The 20,357-nt window shown below is 42.5% G+C and overlaps 2 protein-coding genes across 5 annotated transcripts; one reads left to right on the forward strand and one right to left on the reverse strand.

Annotated features, from left to right (window-relative positions):
- Window positions 1-175: 175 nt before the first annotated feature.
- On the forward strand, window positions 176-4,148 carry elgi (E3 ubiquitin-protein ligase NRDP1 elgi). Of its 4 annotated transcripts, none has more exons than XM_026814235.1 (4): window positions 176-579; window positions 646-832; window positions 1,209-1,814; window positions 1,886-4,148. In XM_026814235.1, the coding sequence occupies exons 2-4, from the start codon at window positions 743-745 to the stop codon at window positions 2,153-2,155; spliced, it is 966 nt and encodes a 321-aa protein (XP_026670036.1). In that variant the 5' UTR covers window positions 176-579; window positions 646-742; the 3' UTR covers window positions 2,156-4,148. The 4 variants fall into 4 exon arrangements, with proteins under 4 accessions (XP_026670036.1, XP_017881545.1, XP_026670035.1 ...); XM_018026056.2 differs by having other exon boundaries at window positions 654-832; XM_026814234.1 differs by having other exon boundaries at window positions 176-832.
- A 565-nt stretch (window positions 4,149-4,713) lies between these two features.
- On the reverse strand, window positions 4,714-19,963 carry LanA (laminin subunit alpha). The gene is made up of 20 exons (XM_018025876.2): window positions 19,523-19,963; window positions 17,732-17,878; window positions 16,487-16,894; window positions 16,196-16,409; window positions 15,910-16,119; window positions 15,566-15,838; window positions 15,361-15,498; window positions 15,017-15,289; window positions 14,603-14,902; window positions 14,370-14,528; window positions 11,204-14,283; window positions 7,466-11,143; window positions 6,852-7,389; window positions 6,678-6,773; window positions 6,409-6,606; window positions 6,164-6,330; window positions 5,853-6,095; window positions 5,608-5,767; window positions 5,301-5,528; window positions 4,714-5,178 (listed from the first exon to the last, which is right to left on the reverse strand). The coding sequence occupies exons 1-20, from the start codon at window positions 19,739-19,741 to the stop codon at window positions 4,910-4,912; spliced, it is 10,998 nt and encodes a 3,665-aa protein (XP_017881365.1). The 5' UTR covers window positions 19,742-19,963; the 3' UTR covers window positions 4,714-4,909.
- Between the last annotated feature and the right edge of the window lie 394 nt (window positions 19,964-20,357).

Raw genomic sequence — 20,357 nt, forward strand, 5'->3', positions numbered from 1 at the left:
AGATAAAAAGAGATTTAATACATTATTATCATTATAAAAAATGGTGACCATATTTTTGGAAGCGAACTCGGGGACAAAAAAGAAGGCGGGAATTATAGCAACACGCAAACAGTAAAATATGGTGCTATCTATTTAATTTTTACGTCCCGTATTTCTTCAAAGAATGTCGGGGACAAGGCTAATGAAATAGAGAACGGATGGTCACCGTATTAGAAAATGAATCGTTAATTTCTAAACAATAAAACATAATTATATATATACATACACTTGAACTTTAAGATGTTTTCTGGTGCTCAAGTTTGGAAAGGATTTCTTGTGATATTGAAGGATAGAGAACAGAATTAGATTCTGAAGATCGAAGTGATGTATATCTTTTAAAATTAAGATATGGTTTGATCAGTCTATGCACATTTGTGCGTGGGAAGCTCGGCTGAAAAGTAATTCTGCATTTCGTACTATAATTGCATGTATATGTCCTGATTACTATCATCGAATTTCGCCTAACAGCCGCGATGTACACTGATATGTTTTATGCGAAGTGACTATTGTCAAGCCGCCTGGTACTCGCAGGGAGTAACGGTATATGTGTTTCCTTGTTAAGATTTCACGTCGAACGCCATCGAATTTGTGATTCTGGATCCACAGTTTTACAGGAGCGAAGGAGGACAGGACAGAGAGCAAAGGAGAGAGTCGTCCATTCGTCGCTATACGTACAAGTGTTGTGCACGAGTGAGTTCACATTATGGGGTTCGATGTGAACCGATTTCAAGGGGAAGTGGACGAAGAACTCGTCTGCCCAATATGTTCCGGCGTCCTGGAAGATCCTGTCCAGGTATTATTCCCGTTTCGTTCATTAGCGATCGTATACTCCCAATAGATCAGACTGTATTCATTTACGCGAGGCTAACGTAACCTTAAATTAAGTGCTCTCGCATTTCTTTTACCCTTTATTTATTATTATTCTTTTCGTCGTTTATTCAAGTAACAAGAAATTAGTTTCTTCGTATTCTCTTTACATAGCTTGATTCAGTCTACAGGAAATATTTAGAATTTCGTAGTAATTCAGTAATGTGAATTTTTACTATTTCTACTGTGTCAAGATGTTTTATTGTGAATTATATAGGTCACTAACGCATGTCTTCATTGTATATACAACTTTACATATAATAAGTTTTGTAAAATGTTAAGTTTGGCTTAAAGACTGGTAGGTGAGGAATGTGTTACAGGCACCTGTGTGTGAACATGCCTTTTGTCGAACATGCATCAACGAATGGATAAACAGACAACCCACCTGCCCATTGGACCGTACTCCCATCACATCTGCTCAGTTGAGAGCAGTACCAAGAATTCTGAGAAACTTACTGGCTCGGCTTTGCATTAGTTGTGATAATCTTAGGTATGGATGTCAAGTAATAGTCAAACTTGACAGTTTAGTGTCACATTTGGAACAATGCGAATATAATCCTAAGAGACCGATGCTTTGCGAGCAAGGCTGTAGTCTTATTATCCCTAAGAATGAACTGAAGGATCACAACTGTGTAAAAGAATTGAGGAACATCATACACTCTCAGCAACAAAAGATCGCTGACATGAACCGTGAACTAGGTGAACAACAGCTTCAAATAAATCAACATAAGAGGGAGATACAGCTGTTGAAAGATTTTATGAGAGCATTGAAAGTTTCAAACCCTGCAATGCGCGTTATTGCCGACCAGATGGAAAGAGAAGAGGTCGTGAGATGGTCTGCTACCCTCCCTAGAGCAAGAGTAACCAGATGGGGAGGAATGATCTCCACGCCTGATGATTTGTTACAGGTAACATAATCTATATTTTAATTGTTCGATTATGTATTTGGCTTAGTGAATAATTGAACGTAATATTTTAGACAATGATAAAAAGAACTTTATCAGAATACAATTGTCCACCTCATGTAATCGATGAACTAATGGAGAATTGTCATGAAAGGAAGTGGCCTCCAGGCTTAAACTCTCTCGAAACTAGACAAAATTCTAGAAGACTTTATGACAATTACATTTGTAAAAGAGTTCCTGGCAAACAGGCGGTCTTAGTTCTCTATTGCGATAACACTCACATGCCCGAAGACATGATGGTCGAACCTGGATTAGTGATGATATTCGCGCATGGTATAGAATAAAATTGCTTGTGCAATAATTTTCTATGCCAATTTTCTATGCATGCCAAGATATTTTTATGTTCATCTTATTCTGTTGTTCACCGTGATCTAATTCTCGAATTATATGGAATATCTTTCACCTTTGTATTCACGTACAAATACTAGGATATTCTCATATAATTTATCTTGCAATTAATAACGCAGGATATATCTTTCGAAAAAGAAAATATCGAGAGGAACAAACGACATGCCTTTTGTGATAAACAATTGTACATACTGAATTGCCACAAAAATCTAATCGAACGTTTGGATCATTACACTGTGATATACTATCTGATTGAGAAAGTTCCTGAAATTGCATGATAAATAGTAAACCATTTCGCCGGTTGTTTCCAGTTTGATCTCCCATTGTACATTTCCATAAATTCATTTGCCCCGTCTAACGTTTAACGAACTATTTGTCAACTATTTCAGGAAATTTTTTTACATAACGTAGAAGTCTCGATAGTGTTTTATTATAATACCCTAGAGAAGTAAGAGATAAAAAAGTATAAAAATTATGTATAAGGTAATCGCTATTATTAAGATATAAATGTGTTCTAAATGATAAGTATCAGAGCGTGAGACAATTTATTCCATCTTCAGCGTTATTTATATGATTTTGATAAATCATCTCGGAATACGTACAATTAAATTAGTACACTATACAACGATTTATTAATGAATACTCAGAGCGAATAAGTATCATGGCCATAAGTGTATCGTTTACAATGAGTTCGTGCTATCAATTTACGATAATAGCAAATTGCTCTTGCATTGGTTCTGTCGAAAATTCTGTAAAACGTATGTTTGATATAACATGTATATAACCAATGATTATAGTATACAGGGTGGACCGGAAATCGTAGTACAACCGGACAGCTGATGATTCTATATTAAAAAAGAAGAAAATATTTTGGTATAACATTTTTTCATCCGGAGCTCCATGTTCGTAAATATTGGCTCCAAAGTTTGTTCAATTTGTAAATGATTTAGTACAATTTGCTTGTGCATTCTACTGCTCAGTGTTTACAAATCTTGACAACGATGAAAAAGCATCTGCACAGTTCAGTTTACAGTAAGAGTTATACTTTTATCAATGGTTGTAAATACTATCTCGTACAGAGACAACTAGAGTAGTGAAATGCAACGACAAGCAAATTGTACTAAATTGTTTATAAGTTGAACAAACTTTAGAGCCGATTTTCACAAAAACGGAGCTCCGGGTGAAAAGATATACCAAAATATTTTCTTCTTTTTTAATATAGAATCATCACCTGCCCGGTTGTATTACGATTTCCGGCTCACCTTATACAAAGAGCATTTGGACGTTCAGATTTTTTCAAGTGAATATCTAATAGCATTTTCTGATTTTTGTCTGTGCACAAATACAAAATAAGTTAGCTTCTTAAAACTGGACTATCTATTTTCAAATGTAAGGTATCCGCGTGATGAAGCTTCTTTATTTCATTTCACTGGTGCATAAGAAAATATCTCGTATAGTTTAATTTGGACAATTTACTTATCATAATCATGGATCATGCTTCCTTTTATTTTTTTACATCTACTTACACGAATCATTTTTACAGTAGCTCAAACAGCTTACTATTTTAATATGTTGAGTACTAAGCAACCGACAGCTAAACCTAAAGTTTGATTTCATTTCAAGCTGTTTCATAATGAGTGTATTTATTGAGTTCGGATAAAGGAAGCAGTAAATATTTTTATAGCACCATCTAATAAATCGAAGCATCCCCTGTTACATCGTTAGCACTCAATGTATTAAATGTTGAAAATTTTTCTTGAAGCTACACAAGCTATTGAGAAATTGTAAACAAGTTTTATATACAGGTTGATAGTTGTTATAACTACAATAAATTTGATTTTATGTATTGTAAGCCATTTAATGCATAGTTTATTCTTTATATGTGTGAGCGTGCAAAAATATGCAATAAAAGTAAACATGCAAGACAAACCGAGCAGAGTATTGAATCCTTGTAATACGCGATCAAATAAATAACTAAATTCGAGAGCAAACAATGAAGCCAATCGTACGGATATTTTTAATTATATTACTTTATTTATATTTAGCGTCTTAATTTTTCTAGATGTTTTTACATTTACAAAAGGTCACAAATTCTTTTTCATCGTTACTACGTAAGTTATAACTGGTATTATAGTATAACATACTCTTTGGTTGCGTATTACAATACCTATAGAACACTTGTAATTAACATTTTCGTATTTATGCTAAAAGATTGTAATTCACCTAACAAGAATTATAGTGAAGTAGTTTAATCAAGTGTTTGATGAATGTATAAGTAGTATAATTCTATCTTCCATCGCGGACAATAACGGAAAAGCGACGCGACGTTCAGTCTTTCGTGACGTGTGTTTGAACGATGATGTCGAGACTTGCGCTTCCTTTCACGGTACTTTCTCAGAATTTGCATTGTGTTAAAGTACGCCGTAAATTTAGATCATTCAGCAGCTTCTCTCGAAGTCTTGACACATCAACGGCTAGGCCCTGAGATACGGTATTTAATACGTGACGATTCCAATTTTATTCTCAACCAACAAGCTATTTTTTAGATCACTTAAAATATAACTAAGATATACAATTTTATGAAAGAAATATTAACAGGAATCGCGTAATCCTGTATCCGAGAGTCATCGTTTCTTTATTAACCAGAAATTAATTGGAAGACGTTTTGATATTACGTTGTCGGAGATTTCTTATATTGTCGGACACACGCCAGTGACGACGCGTCCGTAAGCGCGTTCGGGGCCCAGATTGATGGGCCTCATGTTAATGTGAATGTTTGTGATGCACCCTACATATTGTGCCTGCGATGTGCTTCCGCGTAACCTCTTCCCAAGCATCGGATGGCCACCGATGTAGATCGGATGCTTCGAGAGGACACCAGACACGCTTTTACCACCGATACCCGGTGCGGCTGCTTTGTGGTCCACCGATAACAGTACCGCATTCTTCTGCTTGACAGCTGTGCGACGAATAACAAGTTAGTACATTTTCAGTCAATCCTGTTTAGATTTACATCAGCCAGGTATTGTTTAGAACTGTAGGATGTCGAAAGGAACCGATATGAAAAATGTAATACATTACCTCGAATATTGTGCCAGTTGCCATCGCACAAAGAGTTCGGGTCTGTCGGTTCGAACGAAGTCTCTATCGAGCCCTTCAATGTTTTTACGAGGAACTTCACAGTTCCGTTGATCATTTCCAAGACCAAGAAATCTCGCTTTCCATGTACGGATAGCAAATGACCAGAAGTCGTGCGTGGTTTGATGTCCATTTGAATATCGATCGTTTTCCCGACCGTAAATCTGTCCACTGAAATTATTTCGTACGATTAATATCTGTTTTATCCTATTTTTAACAATTCGCAGTTGGATTGTTTTGCGATACGCACCTGCTCTGAACCAATTGCTACCATTACCAGGATAGAAGAATAATCCTGGCTCGACCTGTTTCGAGCATTGTATCACGCCTACATTGATCGATGGTTCACCAACCGGTTGTCCATTCACCATAAAGTTTCCTAAACATCCATTGAAAGTCTGATTCGTTTCCTGAAATGAACAATTACCTTTCCATAAGAAAATGTCTTACCAGGGTAAAAAGGAATACAACTATTGAAATTACATATGTACTTACAATCATACTGAGTACTTTGCTGGACATGTCTTGTGGTACTCCTCCGACGTAGAACGGTGGACTAACGTTCATAGTCTCCATCAGCCCTTGAGAAAATCCGGTTACTGCATCATCTTCGTCGACAATTAGCTCTCCGTAGTTTCCTTTCCTTTTGAATATCGCGATATGCCAGTCGTCGTCATTTATCTCCGTTCTACTCACCAATAGCGCAGGTCCACTTCCGCAATCGAATTTATAATGAAGCTACAGGAAGACGCAGAGAAATGAAATATTAGAATAATTAGATTTCATTCGAAACAAACATGTTTTACCTTTCCGTCGTTGACGTATACAGCGATTAGGCTTTGATTGGCAAGGTCCGTCGTGTAAAATATAATACCCTTTTCGGCCGTAGTCTTAATATCAATCTGGAAGTCGTAATTGTTCCTGTATCTACCGTTCACTGTCTTGTACTCTAATCTACTGTTACTTTTGGTGCCTGAAAATACGTCAGTCATTCATCGAAACCCTTTTTTAAGTATTTATGTTTTGGATATAAAAAAAAATTAAGTTTTACCGAATCTCCAAGTATTATCTTGATCAGGGTCGTCAGCCGGGTAATATGGCAATCGGCATTGATCAATGTACAAGGGTGTCGTTCTTTGAGTAGAAGTCGTCGCTTCAGTGGTCGTAATCTCTTCATGGTAGTTACCGCGACCCTCGATAGTAGGCTCCTCTTCGTCGACATCTTTCTCTCCATCCAAATCGATCACATCTACAGAATCAAGGATTAGGTTACTCTATTGTATTTAATTATCTTTTTATTGTCATTTATAATAAACTTACTGTTCTGCGTAGACACTTCGATGTTATCGTCCGGACTTTCCGTTGGCAACAGAGGCGGTGGGATGTCCGGTTCTGGCTCAGGTACAGACGGTATAGCTATAAAGTTATTAGCTTTTGGATTGAATATAAAAGAATTCGAATTTAAGAAGAAAAATATGAAAATTAATTACTTACACGACGAGTCTCCGAGCTTGCACTTTCCGAGAAGAGCGTGAGGCCGCTCGGTCGTATTCGCGAAATTAATGATGACTCCGTTCAAAGTCGCGTCTCCGACACAGCCTACGAACGGCGTCATAGCGCCAGTTTGAGGGATGCCGAAAGCGGCAGGTAAACCACCGATATACAGGCTACCATATGGTATGTTTAATACTGGCGGTTCTCGATCAGAATTATAATTCTTGGTGTCGTCGATGTCGAGTTTCAGGGATTCGCGCGAGTGCGTAGCCGTGATTACGTGCCACTCGTTGTCGTTGAATTTAATACCCGCGGAGCTCGTTCGCAATTCCTCGCCCTGGCTGTTGAACACGAGAACGCCGTCGATCAGCGACAGATAGCTGACCACGCCTTTCTCGTGATCGGTCACGTAAAAGATCAGGCCGTCGTTCGCCAGAGTTCTGAACTTCAAGTTTACTTGGAGAACGTCCTCTACGGAGATGTTTTGCCACCTCACGTAGCCAGGCGCATTCTCCTCGAAAGATACCAAACTGGCAAACTAAATAAGAAATAAATATAGTTTTAATACTTGTCAGATAACAAATAGATTATTGTACGGGAGATTTATACTTTACCCGCACTGGACAGCCAGGAATAACACCGAACGCTTGGATATTACGAGTTAGATCAATTATAGTATCCAAAATAGCTACGTTGTCGATGCAACCCTCGAAGCCGTTGTTGGTCACAGATACGTAAGGGTGTTTAGCGTTCGGTGGATATCCTCCGAAGTAAATGTTGTCCGAGGATACCAAGAGCTTGGTATTTCCTTGAGCTTTGCTCTTCACCACGTCCACTCCGTCTACTTTGAGAACACCGTCTTTTTCGAATCTGAGGGCTTCCACATCGTGCCAATTTCCGTCGTTATATTTCCGCACGGATCTTAAATTAACTTCTCCGCCTCCAAGGTCGTACTGATAAAGAACGTGACCGTTCTTCATCTCCAAAGACAGGAACTGTTTGCCCTTGCCCATCAAGTAGATCAATCCATCCTCCGCGAAAGTCTTCAAGTTCAACTTAATGCCGAACTTCTTACTGTCCGGGGAGATTTGGAAATCCTTTTTACTCAAAATAGCGTATCCATGTTTGTCGAACCTGTAACCAGTGCTGGGTTGCAAGTTGATCAGTTTGTCTCTCTCTTCGGCTGGTTTTTGATTATTTTCCCCATCAATGAAGTTCCAGAACGAGACCGGTGTGTCTTCTCCTATCACGAGCTCCTCCATCTCACCTTCGAAGGACGACGCCGTCACGGCGCTCTGCATATTAAACGATGGCGGATAACCACCGACGAATAACTTCGAGTGTTCCGGGTCCACGTTGAATATCGAGTACGAACCGGGTAGCACGTGTCCCTTTTCGTACAACCGGTAATTGCCTTCACCAATATCCTCGCGGACGAGCAGTTTCACGTTCTTCCCTGTCCTGTCCACGATTATCTGTCGCCAGACATCATCAGACACAAATTTATTACTGATAATCTTCTCGGGTCCTGACCCAAAGTCGAGAATCAACACTGGGTAACCACCCTCGATCATCAAAGCCATGAAATCGTGCGTCTTCGATCGCGACAGTTTGGCATTATCCTCGTTTCCGAGATAGAGGAGAAAACCGTTGGTGCTATTCGTTCTGAAGTACAAAGATATCTTCGTCGCGGTAGCTAATAAAGGAAGATTCTCGGGATTCTTTAGCTCGAGGGTGGTGTTCCTGTAGAAAGTTAATCCGACTTTGAAACGATCAGCCAATTCTCTGGCATTTGCGATTTTAGTTTTCAACACTTCGATTTTCTCATGCAGATCGTTCCCATTGGTTTCAATCGACTTCTGATTTACATTCAACCCGTCCAATAAATCAGCGATGCTCGGAAGGTACTTGTCGATAATATCGAGCTGCTTCTTCGCTTGCGATATATCGCGAGTAGTCTCTGAGATGTCCTTCGACAATTGCTTCGCCTCCTTCAGTTCCTCCGGGATATTATCAACGATACCGTTCATGTTGTTAATCGAACCTCTAATGTTCTTCTCCACGTCTACGATCTGATTCATAGCTTCCTGAGTCATCGTCGAAGAAGGCGACTGAATGTTGGCAAGTATTTTGTCAATGTAATCCAAAATATCTTTGCTTTGTTTGTTCTGCTCGGAAATGAACGAAGCCTCGACGCGAGCATCGCTCAAATCTTCTTCCGGTTTTCCCTTCGTTTTTGCCAGAGTGTTTCTCGCCGATTCTAGCAGATGCATAGACGAGTTGTGCGAGTTTATCATTCTTTGCTCGATGCCGTCCGAGAGGAGCGTGGCATTATTCGCGGCATCAACGGCTTCGCTTGCAGCTTTGCTCGCAGCTTCGATGGCAGTACCGATATTTCTATAAGCGGAGACTGCTTTCACAGCGTCTGTGTTCCTAGTGTCGGTTAAAAGGCTATCTAAATCTAAGGATCGGTTGTGAAGATAATCAGCATGGTCACGCGCGCTCTGCTCCGTCTGCACGATCTCCAGTAGCATGTCATCGTTCTCTAGAATCGTTTTGCTCAATGTTTCCGTTTGATCATTTATTTCATTTCCACGCAATAATTCCACATTGCGATTCGCCTCGTCCAGATATTGACTGGCGTTTTTGTTTAACTGTTCCCCGGCCATTAAATCCTCTTTGGCTTCCGCAGTGGCGTTTTTCAACATGTCGAAGTTTCCTGTGTCCGCCGCGATTCTGTTTTCCTGATTCAATCTGTCGACCAAGCTAGCTAATTCCTGCGCCTTCCACGTGATATCCAGAAGGTCGTCGATCTTAGTGGTCACGTTTTTAATCTTGCTGCTGAGATTGTCTGCTATAGAGGATACATTGTTGATCGGCACGTTGTACTCGTGCATCTCTGATACGAGAATATTGGCTTGATCCGCTTGATCGGTTGCGTCGTCCCGGAAGGCGACGAACGACACTTCTTGGATCTTCTGGAGTATATTCGCGGCCTCTTCTAACGCATTATCCAATCTCGCGCCGGTACCGAACTCAATGTTTGACACTAAAGACTCTACTTCCGAGACTATCGATCTGACCAAGTCTATCTCGTTAAGCACGTCCGCGTCTAAGAGATTCATGTCTTTCAAGGTGTTCTCCGCAGCATGTTTCCATTTAATGCTGTCCTCAGCGGTGTAATCGATTCCACGTTTCTGATTCGACATTTCGATCTCCAGTCTAACCACTTCCTGCTGCAGCGGTAAAAAGTTCACTCTGCTGGGATCCAATAATTTCACCTCAGGATACAAATCGTTCACTGTGTCGTTGATGAATTTCAGTCTTTGATTGGTGAAGTAGCTTTCAGCCACGGTGTCGAAATCCTTAAAAACGGGTTCCAACAAGTTCGACAACTCGTCTGTGACGTCTAATAGATTTCCTGTACAAGAATCACAGGGGAAGCAGCCCTGAGCACTGATGAACACGTTCCTATACGGGCAGTGGTCGCATTTTTCTCCTATGACGCCCGGCAAGCAGCTGCACTGGCCGGTAGTTGTATTACAAGAAACCCCGACCGAGTACCCGGTGTTGCACTCGCAAGATGTGCAACCATCCGGTCCGTAATTCCAATAACCGGGGATACACTGGTCGCATTTGCGTCCAGTGACGCCCGGCTTGCATTTGCACTGACCGGTAGCGTCGTCGCATTGTCTGCTCTCGGACGCGATTCCGCAATCGCACGGTTTACAACCGTCGCAGGTTTCATACCCGTAGTGATCGTCCGCGCAACGATCGCATCGATCACCGACCACGTTCTCGCGGCAGAAACATTGGCCCGTGTAGCTGTCGCAGTGCTCCAATCCGCACTCCTCGCACAAACAGCTCCGACAGTCCTTCTTCTGGACGGCGTCGCCGAAGAAACCTGGCTTGCATAGATTGCAAGCTTCCCCGTAGGTGTTGTTCAGACACTGCAAACACTCTCCAGTCCTGGAATCGCAGGAGCCGACTTGGTTCGTGTCGATATTGCCGGAACACTCGCAGGGCCTGCAGAACTCGCCGTAGATCTCGGGGTTCCCGTAAAAACCGGAAGCGCAGACCTCGCAACGGGCGCCGTAGTAACCGGGAATACAGTCGCAGCTGATCTTGTTACCTTCTTCGTTAACTTCGCATCCGAGGGCGAAGTTGTTGGTCGTGATAGGCAAGGGGCAAGCGCAGATCAAGCAATCCGTGGGAGTTCCTCCGGTAGCGTTACCGTAGTATCCGTCTTCGCAAAACTCGCAGTGGTCTCCCCTCGTGCCATTTCTGCAATCCTGTAATTAAAAGTTAGTAAAGAAAATAACACTATTTTCGTACAGTAAAGAGATACTTACCAGGCATATTCCAGTGTCGACATCGCAAATATCAGAATGACCATTGCACTCACAGCGTACGCAGTAGCCTCCATGAGGTCCCGACTCCACTCTGTAATACCCTGGCGCGCATTCCTCGCAAGAGAGTCCCTGATAGTTCGGCGGACATTGACACTGTTCGACACTGCTAGCGAGACTATATTGAGGTGAATAGGCTTCCGTGGTCACGTCCAAAGTCACGTACGACAACGATGCAGTTATGCTAGGATTCCAATACATAGCTCGAATGAATATTCCTCTGAGATTCTCGAGAACCACCATCAACTGTTCTCTGGTGGCGCTAAGACGATTTTGGGTCAAGAAGTTCGTTTCGATTAATTCCACAGAGGTTTGGAAGTTGGTGAATGACGGTGGTTGTTCGTCAGCGTAATAGAAAAGTATCGTATCCGCGCCCTGCAGAATCACATCAGGTGCACTAACGGCGCTACCGAATGGTCCGGTGGTATAATAAACGGTATAACTCAAGAGTCCTCCATAGGAAGTCAATTTCTTTCCAAGATACGTTTCTGGTGCTGAGAAATAAACGATATTCTCGAAGGTTTCGTTCTCTGTGAGATCGATCGCGATAGTCGTGGTGTTAAATTCTTGCGGGATCGTTGCCAGATACGTCATATTTCCACCCTTCTCGTTGGAAAAAGCCAACTCCCAGTTAGTCAAGTCGGACACGTACGTTCGGTATAAACTCGCGGACGTGCACCTGGTGGTCTTCCCGAAACAGAAACACTTGGTACAACCTTCCTCGTTGCTCTCTTGAATATTGAACGTTCCCTCCTTACACAGGTCGCAAGCAAGACCCTGTACGTTCTCCTTACAGAAGCACTCGGCTGTGTACTGATCGCAGATATTCGCAGTGGTTCCTCTGGTATCGCAGTCGCACCTCTCGCAATGAGGGAATTGCGAGTAACCGGCTTCACATTTGTCACACTGTCTTCCCACGACGTTTTCTTTACACCTACAGCTACCATTCTGCAGGTCGCATTGAAGATCCCCGTCGATCACGCCTAGAGGAGAACAATTGCACTCTTCGCAGCCGATGATCGGATGGAATCCGTAAGTTCCAACTTCGCACTGGTCGCAGCGTTCACCGGTAACTCTGGAAGGACAAATACAGGCGCCTGTGTCCGGTTCGCAAAGTGCCGTACTGGGACAATTGCAAGGTCTGCAATTGGGGAACCCGTAGAATCCCGTTTTACAGATCTCGCATCGCCTTCCGATGATATTAGGCTTGCATGGGCATTGGCCGCCGAATTTCTCGCATTCGAAGCTTATGGTTCCGTCGAGCTCGCAGTTGCAAGGCAAGGCGCGATTGTTGTAATTAGCCGTCAGAGAGAATATCGAGTCGCGGCAGAAACCTTCCTCGGTTGCGTTTATGTGGAAATGATTGTAGCCACACTTCTTGATGAACTCCTTCGTTTGGTCGAACTGGATCTTCTTCAGGATTTTCTCGTTGTACTGATCCGTTGGTATTACTAGCATATAGTCTAACCAGATACCCTTGTCCGCGTTTTCTTTGAACGTGATCATGAAGTTCTCGATCAGCTGGAATCTAATGTCGCCGTCGGCCTGTTTTACCACGCTGCGGCATCCACTATTGCTAGGACAATGGGGAACGGATATCTTCGCTTCGTAGAATTTACCATTTTGGACCAGTACATCCAGTTCGTATTCCGGATAGTCTGGTTGATAGTATTGAACAACGAAAGTATAGTCTCCGGGTTGAACAACCTTCGCGTGAATATCCACCATCGTGTTCTTATCATCTAAGTAGATTAATTTGGTATTGTTATCGAAGATACCGTATGGTCTGTTCTCTGCCTCGGGGACTGTGCTGCTGGTTTCGAACTCGATCTTTTTAGCGTCCGCTGCACCCGGGAACTGACCCTTCACGCATTTTCCGTCTTTCCTCACGCATATTGATTTCGGCTTCACGTAATCGAGAGACCATTCGTGGTAAGGAATTGCGATGACGGAATCGATAGCTACGTTCGAAGTCGGTTCACCAGTCAGTACCAAACTGATGTAATTCGTAGGGAAGTTCATCGTAGCTACTCTTCCATACATATCGGTCACCACTTGTCTGCAAACGCTGGTGTATTTGCATGGATAAAGCGTGGCTTTGCCTTTGCCAACGGTATTGGCTTCGATTAAAAGAGTCGACGTGGTATCCTCATCCTTAGGCGTTATATAAGTAACTAGTAGAACGTGAGGACCTGGTTTCGAGATCCTTAGATCAAAATGTATCTCTTCCTGTTTATTGTTAATCAATGGAACTTCGTCTCGATCGATTTCCTCCAAGATGTCTTTCTCAGTGAAATATTCAGTCAGACGAATTCTGGCGTTGTTCTCGTTCATGAATCCGCCAGCTCCGTGAACGGAGTCGAACCTCGTTAGAGTCGGGTAACCGTAATGCCTGCAAAGTCCTTTATAACCAACCTCGCAAGGAATGTTCACGTCTTGAGTCAGAATGGTTGCCTCGTAATACTCGGATGGAAGAAGTACGAAATAGTCGAGGAAAAGACTCTTCTTAGTGCCAATGCTGATGGACCAGTGGCCCGGGTTCATCACCATAGGCGAGGGGAGATTACCTTGAGGCCCTGCGACAGTAACGAACGATGGCTTCACGGTCGGCTTGAAATTTACTTTAAACACTTGCTCCACCTCGGACGGGTTCTCAGGCGTGATAGTGATCGTGCCCAGGATCGGTTCATTGTTCGGGTTCACGTATCTCAAGACCATTCGATAGAGGGATGATTTCTGTATGTTCACGTTCAGAATAATTTCATCCTGGAGGGCGGAGAACACCGCGTAACCCTTCCAACTGTACCCGGGGAAATGTTCTTCGGTAAAACCGTAACGAACGAGATTGTTGCTGGGCGTCCTCCCATCCTCCGCCTCGTATTGGAATTGATGCAGCGTCGGGAAATAGTGAGCTTTCAATGGCTCGTTGCACGTGAGACCCGTAATACGTGGCTGACATTGACACTGACCCGTTAGCTTGTCGCATACAGGGTTGACGGAACCACCGATGTCGCAAGCGCAATCTGAAAGAAAAAAAACGTTTACAGGATTTACGACTGAAACATTTATTTTTCAAATTTCTACTGTCAAATATATTTCACATTTTTACCTGTGCAACCGAAGAAGTTGCTTTCTTGAAGATTGTACGTCCCGTCTATGCACTGGTTGCAGTTTCTCTCGGTTACTCCCGGTTTACAAATACACTGACCGGTCTTTGTGTCGCATTCGCCGATGTTCCCGATGACACCAGGTATATTGCACTGACACTCTTAAACCGGAAAGAATTGAATAATAGAGGAGCTATACCTAATGTATCCCAGAAAATCATTGGTTCTATTGTACCTTCACAACCCTGGGGATTATACGGCTGCAAATTCCAGTAGAGCGGCTTACACTCGTTGCATATCCTACCCTCGACACGATCCTTGCATTGACACAATTCACCAGCTGGTAAAGAACCGCATCCCTGGAATGTCTCCACGATACCTGCCGGATCACAATTGCATCCCTCGCAGGTAGGGAAGTTGTAAAACCCTTCTTTACACTGGTTGCACCTGGCACCGTCGAAATTTTCTCTACATTGGCATTTGCCCTCTAAATCGCAAGAAGCGCCGATCGATCCATGGCTGTCGCAATTGCAGGCTGAAGATTATAATTACGATCATTATATTTAAGAATGCCTTATTTGTTAAAGAAAAATTAAATTGGTCGATATGAAAGAATCGTAATTCCTTAGAATGAAATAAAATACTGTACCTATGCATTCCGGATACATGTAATAACCGGGACTGCACTGATCGCACGTTTTTCCGGCGAAATTGGCCAGACAAGAGCATTTTCCGATTACGTCACAGCTAATCGAAGGCGACCCTATGTAACTGCAATTGCAAGGCCTGCAGTTCGGATATCCATAATATCCACTGATACATTGATCGCATCTGGGACCGCCGTATCCTTCCTTGCAGAGGCAAGATCCGTCCGTCTTGTCGCAAACTCCAGGCACGGTTCCCCGCGTATCGCAATTACAGACTGCAACAATATTCATTTTATTTTCAAATAAATAAATACGCTTCTAATTTGTTAATCCTTCGAATACGTACATGTACAGTAAGGATAGTTGAAATAACCATCTTCGCAAATGTCGCATGTTCTCCCACCGTAATTGTTTTCGCAAGTGCAATTTCCGGAAACGACTTCGCATATATTCCCAAGGGAACCCAAAGCATTGCATTGGCAAGCTGCAAGTTATACGATTAAGCGTAAACATTAATTTAACGACAATCTATATTGCAAGGCGTCGCTTACGTAAACATTCAGGAAAATTGTAGTAGCCCTCAGCACACAGATTGCAGTAATGGCCAGCGTAATTCGATTTGCAAGGACAAGATCCGTCGATCGCTTCGCAGTGATCCCCGCTAGTTCCGTTTCTATGACACTGGCAGGGAATGCAGTTCGGGTATCCGTAATATCCGAAGCTGCAACTGTCACAATCTGGCGCGGTATATTCTTTTCGACACTCGCATTTGCCAGTAGCGTCGGCGCAATTTCCGGTTGAATAAAGAACGTCGCATTGGCAAGCTGTTAAAAATTGAGATATTACGTGTTACACACGCTGCATGTCTTTTGAAGATCTTTATTGAACGACGTACGTTGACAAACATCAGTCGCGTTGAGAGGCATATTATGCGGCCTGTAGAACTTCGGTTTACAACGATTGCAGTTGATCCCCTCCGTGTTATCGCGACAATTCTGGCACACACCGCCGCCCTCGTAGTTGCCGTGGATGTCCAGGGACAAGTGCTTCTCGTCCACCTCCGGGTCGTACACGCACTCGTCCGAATGGCCAAAACAATTGCAAGCTGAACGAAGACAGTCGATCTAACTATAATAATTGATTTAAAAATGAATGGTGCGAGAGATACAGAACGTTCTTACGTTCGCAAGTGAACTTTTTGAACGCCGTGGACTGCCGCCACTTCTTCTGCTCGAACCCTCTGCAACAAGTCGCGCACTGAGGCCCGCAAGTGTTATGCTGGCATCTGCAAAAGAGTTTCTTCGGCATCTTCGGGTCCAGAATATCGCACGTATCTGCGTGGCCGTTGCACATGCACCTGCCACCGATACTGATATCTTTGATGGAGTAAAAGTACTAAAATATAATAGATAATAAACAAATAATTGTTTTTGTCTAGTGATTTAATTACGATGAATTTTGAGATCACTCACTCTTCTGGTCACCGTAGGGTCCTCTCGTACCAAAGACATTAAGTGTCCCAACAAGTTTTTCGTTCGTAAGAAACGGAAGCGAACGTTTGTCGCTCTTGTCCATTCTTGTAAGAGGGTGGAGTTAAAGTAGTGCTTAGCGGATGGACGATTGTTCAAGATCGAAATGGGTATTTCGCCACCTTCCAGCGGCACGATTTGAGAGTATTCCGTGGTACAGATTACGCTGTCGTCCCTGGTGATGGGTTTGTGACTGTCCACGCCGAAGTAAGTCAAGCAATCGTTTACCGTATCGGAGAAATATTGCCAGGGTGACCAAGTTTTCCCGTAGTCTTTCGACTTCTCGAGTACCCAAAGCCCTGGCCTTGGAGAGTTTGCCATTTTTACATAAACGTACGCTACGTGAAATTCCTGTGGAATAAATTGTCTCGTTTCTTCTATTCGATTTAAAACTAATGGGATTTTTATTTTATGTAAAATAAAGGATTGATGTAGAGTCTTTATTATTTTGCGAGGTATCATTCGTATAATTTAAACTCGGTGCATGAGAATTATTTTCTCGCCAGAAAATACGTGCGAGAACATGCGGCAAAAAGTAAAGACAGAGAAACACATGTGGCAGCCTCTCGGGCTTTTGGAATATTCAGTTTACACCCTCCTCCGAAATTCCTGAACATATGGTCGCGAGTGCACGGGAGAAACGGCATGCTACCGCGGCGTAAATGAGTCCTTCTTGGAAGCTGTTTAGCGAAAAGACAATAACCTCAGGTCCGCATCGAGAACATGCATTCACGCATCGTTTTGTATTTATTAATGATAATTACTGTTCGAAATTCATATCCTTATTTTTCACGAACATTTTTAACACGACACGTACGCTAATAACAATTCTATGTAAATTTAATAGAATTGATAGACTGGATTTTTTAATTAACTTCCAATTGATACATTAATTACTCATTTTGACGATTAACTAAAAATTGAAAGAGTATGTATCTATGCTCCTTAAAACCCGTGTTTTCTATTGCGCTCCGGAAGTGATGCGAAGATAATTCTTTCCCGCTTTGCAGGAAAACGCCTACTGTCTGATAAACCAAATTGTTACAGATAAAGTATTTATTTCACAAGCTCATTGTTTCCTGTCAATTCTATTCCTTCCTCGCCGTTTACCCATTTTCATTTGTCATATATTTATTAACGATCAAATAATTTTTATTCAAAGTCTGACGTTTTTTGTTCTTGGCTTACCTGCCCGAGATTGATCGTCAGGTTCACCTCGTTGTATTTCATTCCCCTGGATAAAGGCGGCGACTGCCACCAGGTTTCCATCCCATCGACCGCATACTCGGGTGGATGCCTCTTTTCCGGGTTCTCCGGATCGCAATAATCGCATACCTACATAATAGCATATCACGTTTCAACTCCTCATTGTATTATAGCTAGGCCTAGATCGGATATTGAATGAAACGAATTAGAGACTCAATTAGGGGGAGTTCGATGCCTGATCGTTACATAAAAGTTATCGCAATCGAACAGTTCTATTTAACTAATAATTTTATCTTGCATCGTCGAATGTTCACTATTTATAGATATGCATAAGTTCGATGACCCAGTATCTCTAAGATTGAATATTTCTTAAATTAAGAACGAGAAACAGAGAATGAAAAGAGACTTGCTTAAAATTGAAAAGCGTTCGTTTTGTAAATTCCTCAATTGAATGAATGACTTCCACGAAGGTCTCTGAAAACCGATTCTTTTTCAAGAATCTTTGTAGGACAACCGTGTCAGCCCGACTGTTCGGAATCCGAAAAGACGAGATGGTCAAGTGTTATCAAGAGGTCACCCTTATCAGGGACTCCTTATCAGCTTTCTCACTTCTAGCGTACATAGCGTTTTCTTTCGTCCGCATAAACAGATACACGTAACGCTGTACCAATCGGACGGCCATTCAGTATTCGGGGGATCCTCGGTTTATGAATCGAGCCAATAATATCAACCACCTCGTGACTGGCGTGAGAAATCGTCGGAGTATTACAAGAAACCGCTTCCCGAAACTGCGCGCGGCAAACGGACAGATTAATAAAACGAAGATTCGTTTCAAGTGTTACGCGACCACGAAATCGGTCATCTAATTTATTATTTCCTGTTTGATTAAGAGAACCCGGTTCTTTGATACGCTGCCGAGAAACGAAAAATAATTAATGACGACACAGACAAGATAGTTGAAATAAATTCTAATTTATAATTATAATTTAAATTCTCAATTGTACAATGTTTCATTAGATATAATTAAATACCGATGATCTTTTGATTAACTGCAAGCTAAATTACTTATCGGAAGTACAGTGATATTTCCTGGAAGGGAATGACGATTAATATCAGGGATACGTCTGAGGAATTTACAAGAGTAGATTTAAATATTTATAGTAATTATAAATGTACTGATTATTATTACTATGCAAGACATGATTTTATGTCTGATTTCATTCACGCCTGTCCGCATAAACGATCAGTACCATCTTCTCTTATCGCAGTTTCAACAGCGATAGTACACGTACATTAAGTACCAGCTACATTAAAATGACAGACGAGTGGAAACAAGTTACGATAATATTAAAACTACAAACTATGAATTGCAAATTGTCTGTTAAAGCCGAGTTCAACTTTTTTCATTATTTATCATTTGTACACGTTTTGTATAATAATACCAAAAAAAGAGAAGGAAAGTAGTTGAGTAAACGTTTGTTCAAAGATTGATAAACTCTTGGACCAAAGGACCAAACAGAGATAAAAATTGGTTCGGGACTGCTACTGCTACTCGAAACGATTGGGAACGCCGCGCGTTCACAGATAAATTTTGAATAACTGGATAAAAAGCGCTCAAGTACGAACGAAATACACTTAACACCCCTTATTTAATTCTGCTGTATTCCTTATCTCACGTTAGTAAGTGATAACTTTTCATTAAGAATTTCAAACGAACGATAGATTGAGTATTAGAAACAAAAGAAACGTAGCAAGCTCGAAGGTGATACAGACCTGACCCTGTATCAGATTAATATCCTCGTGCTGATCAGCGTTCGCGCCGACGAGCTTGCAGTAAAGTTCCGGGCCGGGGGTGTCGACGCCACACGTGGCCGACGCGATGATCTCTTTGCCCTCGGCTAAGTTGAAGTACGGCGGCGTCAGGATCTCGCTTCTCGTTTGGTGGTCCAGCAGCAAGCTGGCCAGCGAAACGATCAGCAGCAACCTCGACATCCTGACGGTGGACAGATCGGGCCCGCCACCGGAGGCACTTCTTAGCGATTCGTCCTTCGTTGCAGCGTGTCCTCTCTATCCTCGGTACTCGACGCGGGCCCTCTTTTCTCGTTTCTTTCTCTCCCTCGTCTCCCTCTCGCTCTCGTTCCCTCTTCGGGAGAATGCGGCGAGAGAGATGGTGATGGTGCCTGAGCGGCTTCTCGGTGTAGACTGACAGGCCGGAGGTCATCGAGGACCGGCAGCCCGTGTGGTAGAGGGGCAGCGCGGGGGTGGCGAGTCTAGAAGGATGGTCCACACACTTCGAAACCATATGCCATCGTCTCATGCCGTACCCCTACACACACGTGCACATCATGCATGCTCGACGAAATCGGAGCATTGTCTATTCCTCTCTCGATCCGCCTATTCGCGAACGACGCGAATGGCACACGGTTTCGTAGTTTTCATCCGTCAACGAAGGAAATAAGTAAACGTGGGAAATCCGAAGCGCGGTTCTATTCGTTTAAATTCTTTGAGTTGCAATTTTAGAAAAATGTTCGAGCGATTAACGATACCTCTTCCAGGAATTATTTGTATAATCTCGGTCGGAGATATGTATGCGGCACGGATAAACAGA

Source organism: Ceratina calcarata, unplaced genomic scaffold (genome assembly GCF_001652005.2).
Source record: "Ceratina calcarata isolate Rehan_Ccalc_2016 unplaced genomic scaffold, ASM165200v1 scaffold369.2, whole genome shotgun sequence".
NCBI lineage: Eukaryota > Metazoa > Arthropoda > Insecta > Hymenoptera > Apidae > Ceratina > Ceratina calcarata.

Coding starts and splice junctions, on each gene's coding strand:
- elgi (XM_026814234.1), top strand. CDS start 743: ATGGGGTTCGATGTGAACCGATTTCAAGGGGAAGTGGACGAAGAACTC. Junction 833..1,208: donor TCCTGGAAGATCCTGTCCAG/GTATTATTCCCG, acceptor AAAGACTGGTAG/GTGAGGAATGTGTTACAGGC. Junction 1,815..1,885: donor CGCCTGATGATTTGTTACAG/GTAACATAATCT, acceptor GTAATATTTTAG/ACAATGATAAAAAGAACTTT.
- LanA (XM_018025876.2), bottom strand. CDS start 19,741: ATGTCGAGGTTGCTGCTGATCGTTTCGCTGGCCAGCTTGCTGCTGGAC. Junction 14,903..15,016: donor CATGTATCCGGAATGCATAG/GTACAGTATTTT, acceptor TATAATCTTCAG/CCTGCAATTGCGACAGCCAT. Junction 6,607..6,677: donor CGAAGTGTCTACGCAGAACA/GTAAGTTTATTA, acceptor TTGATTCTGTAG/ATGTGATCGATTTGGATGGA.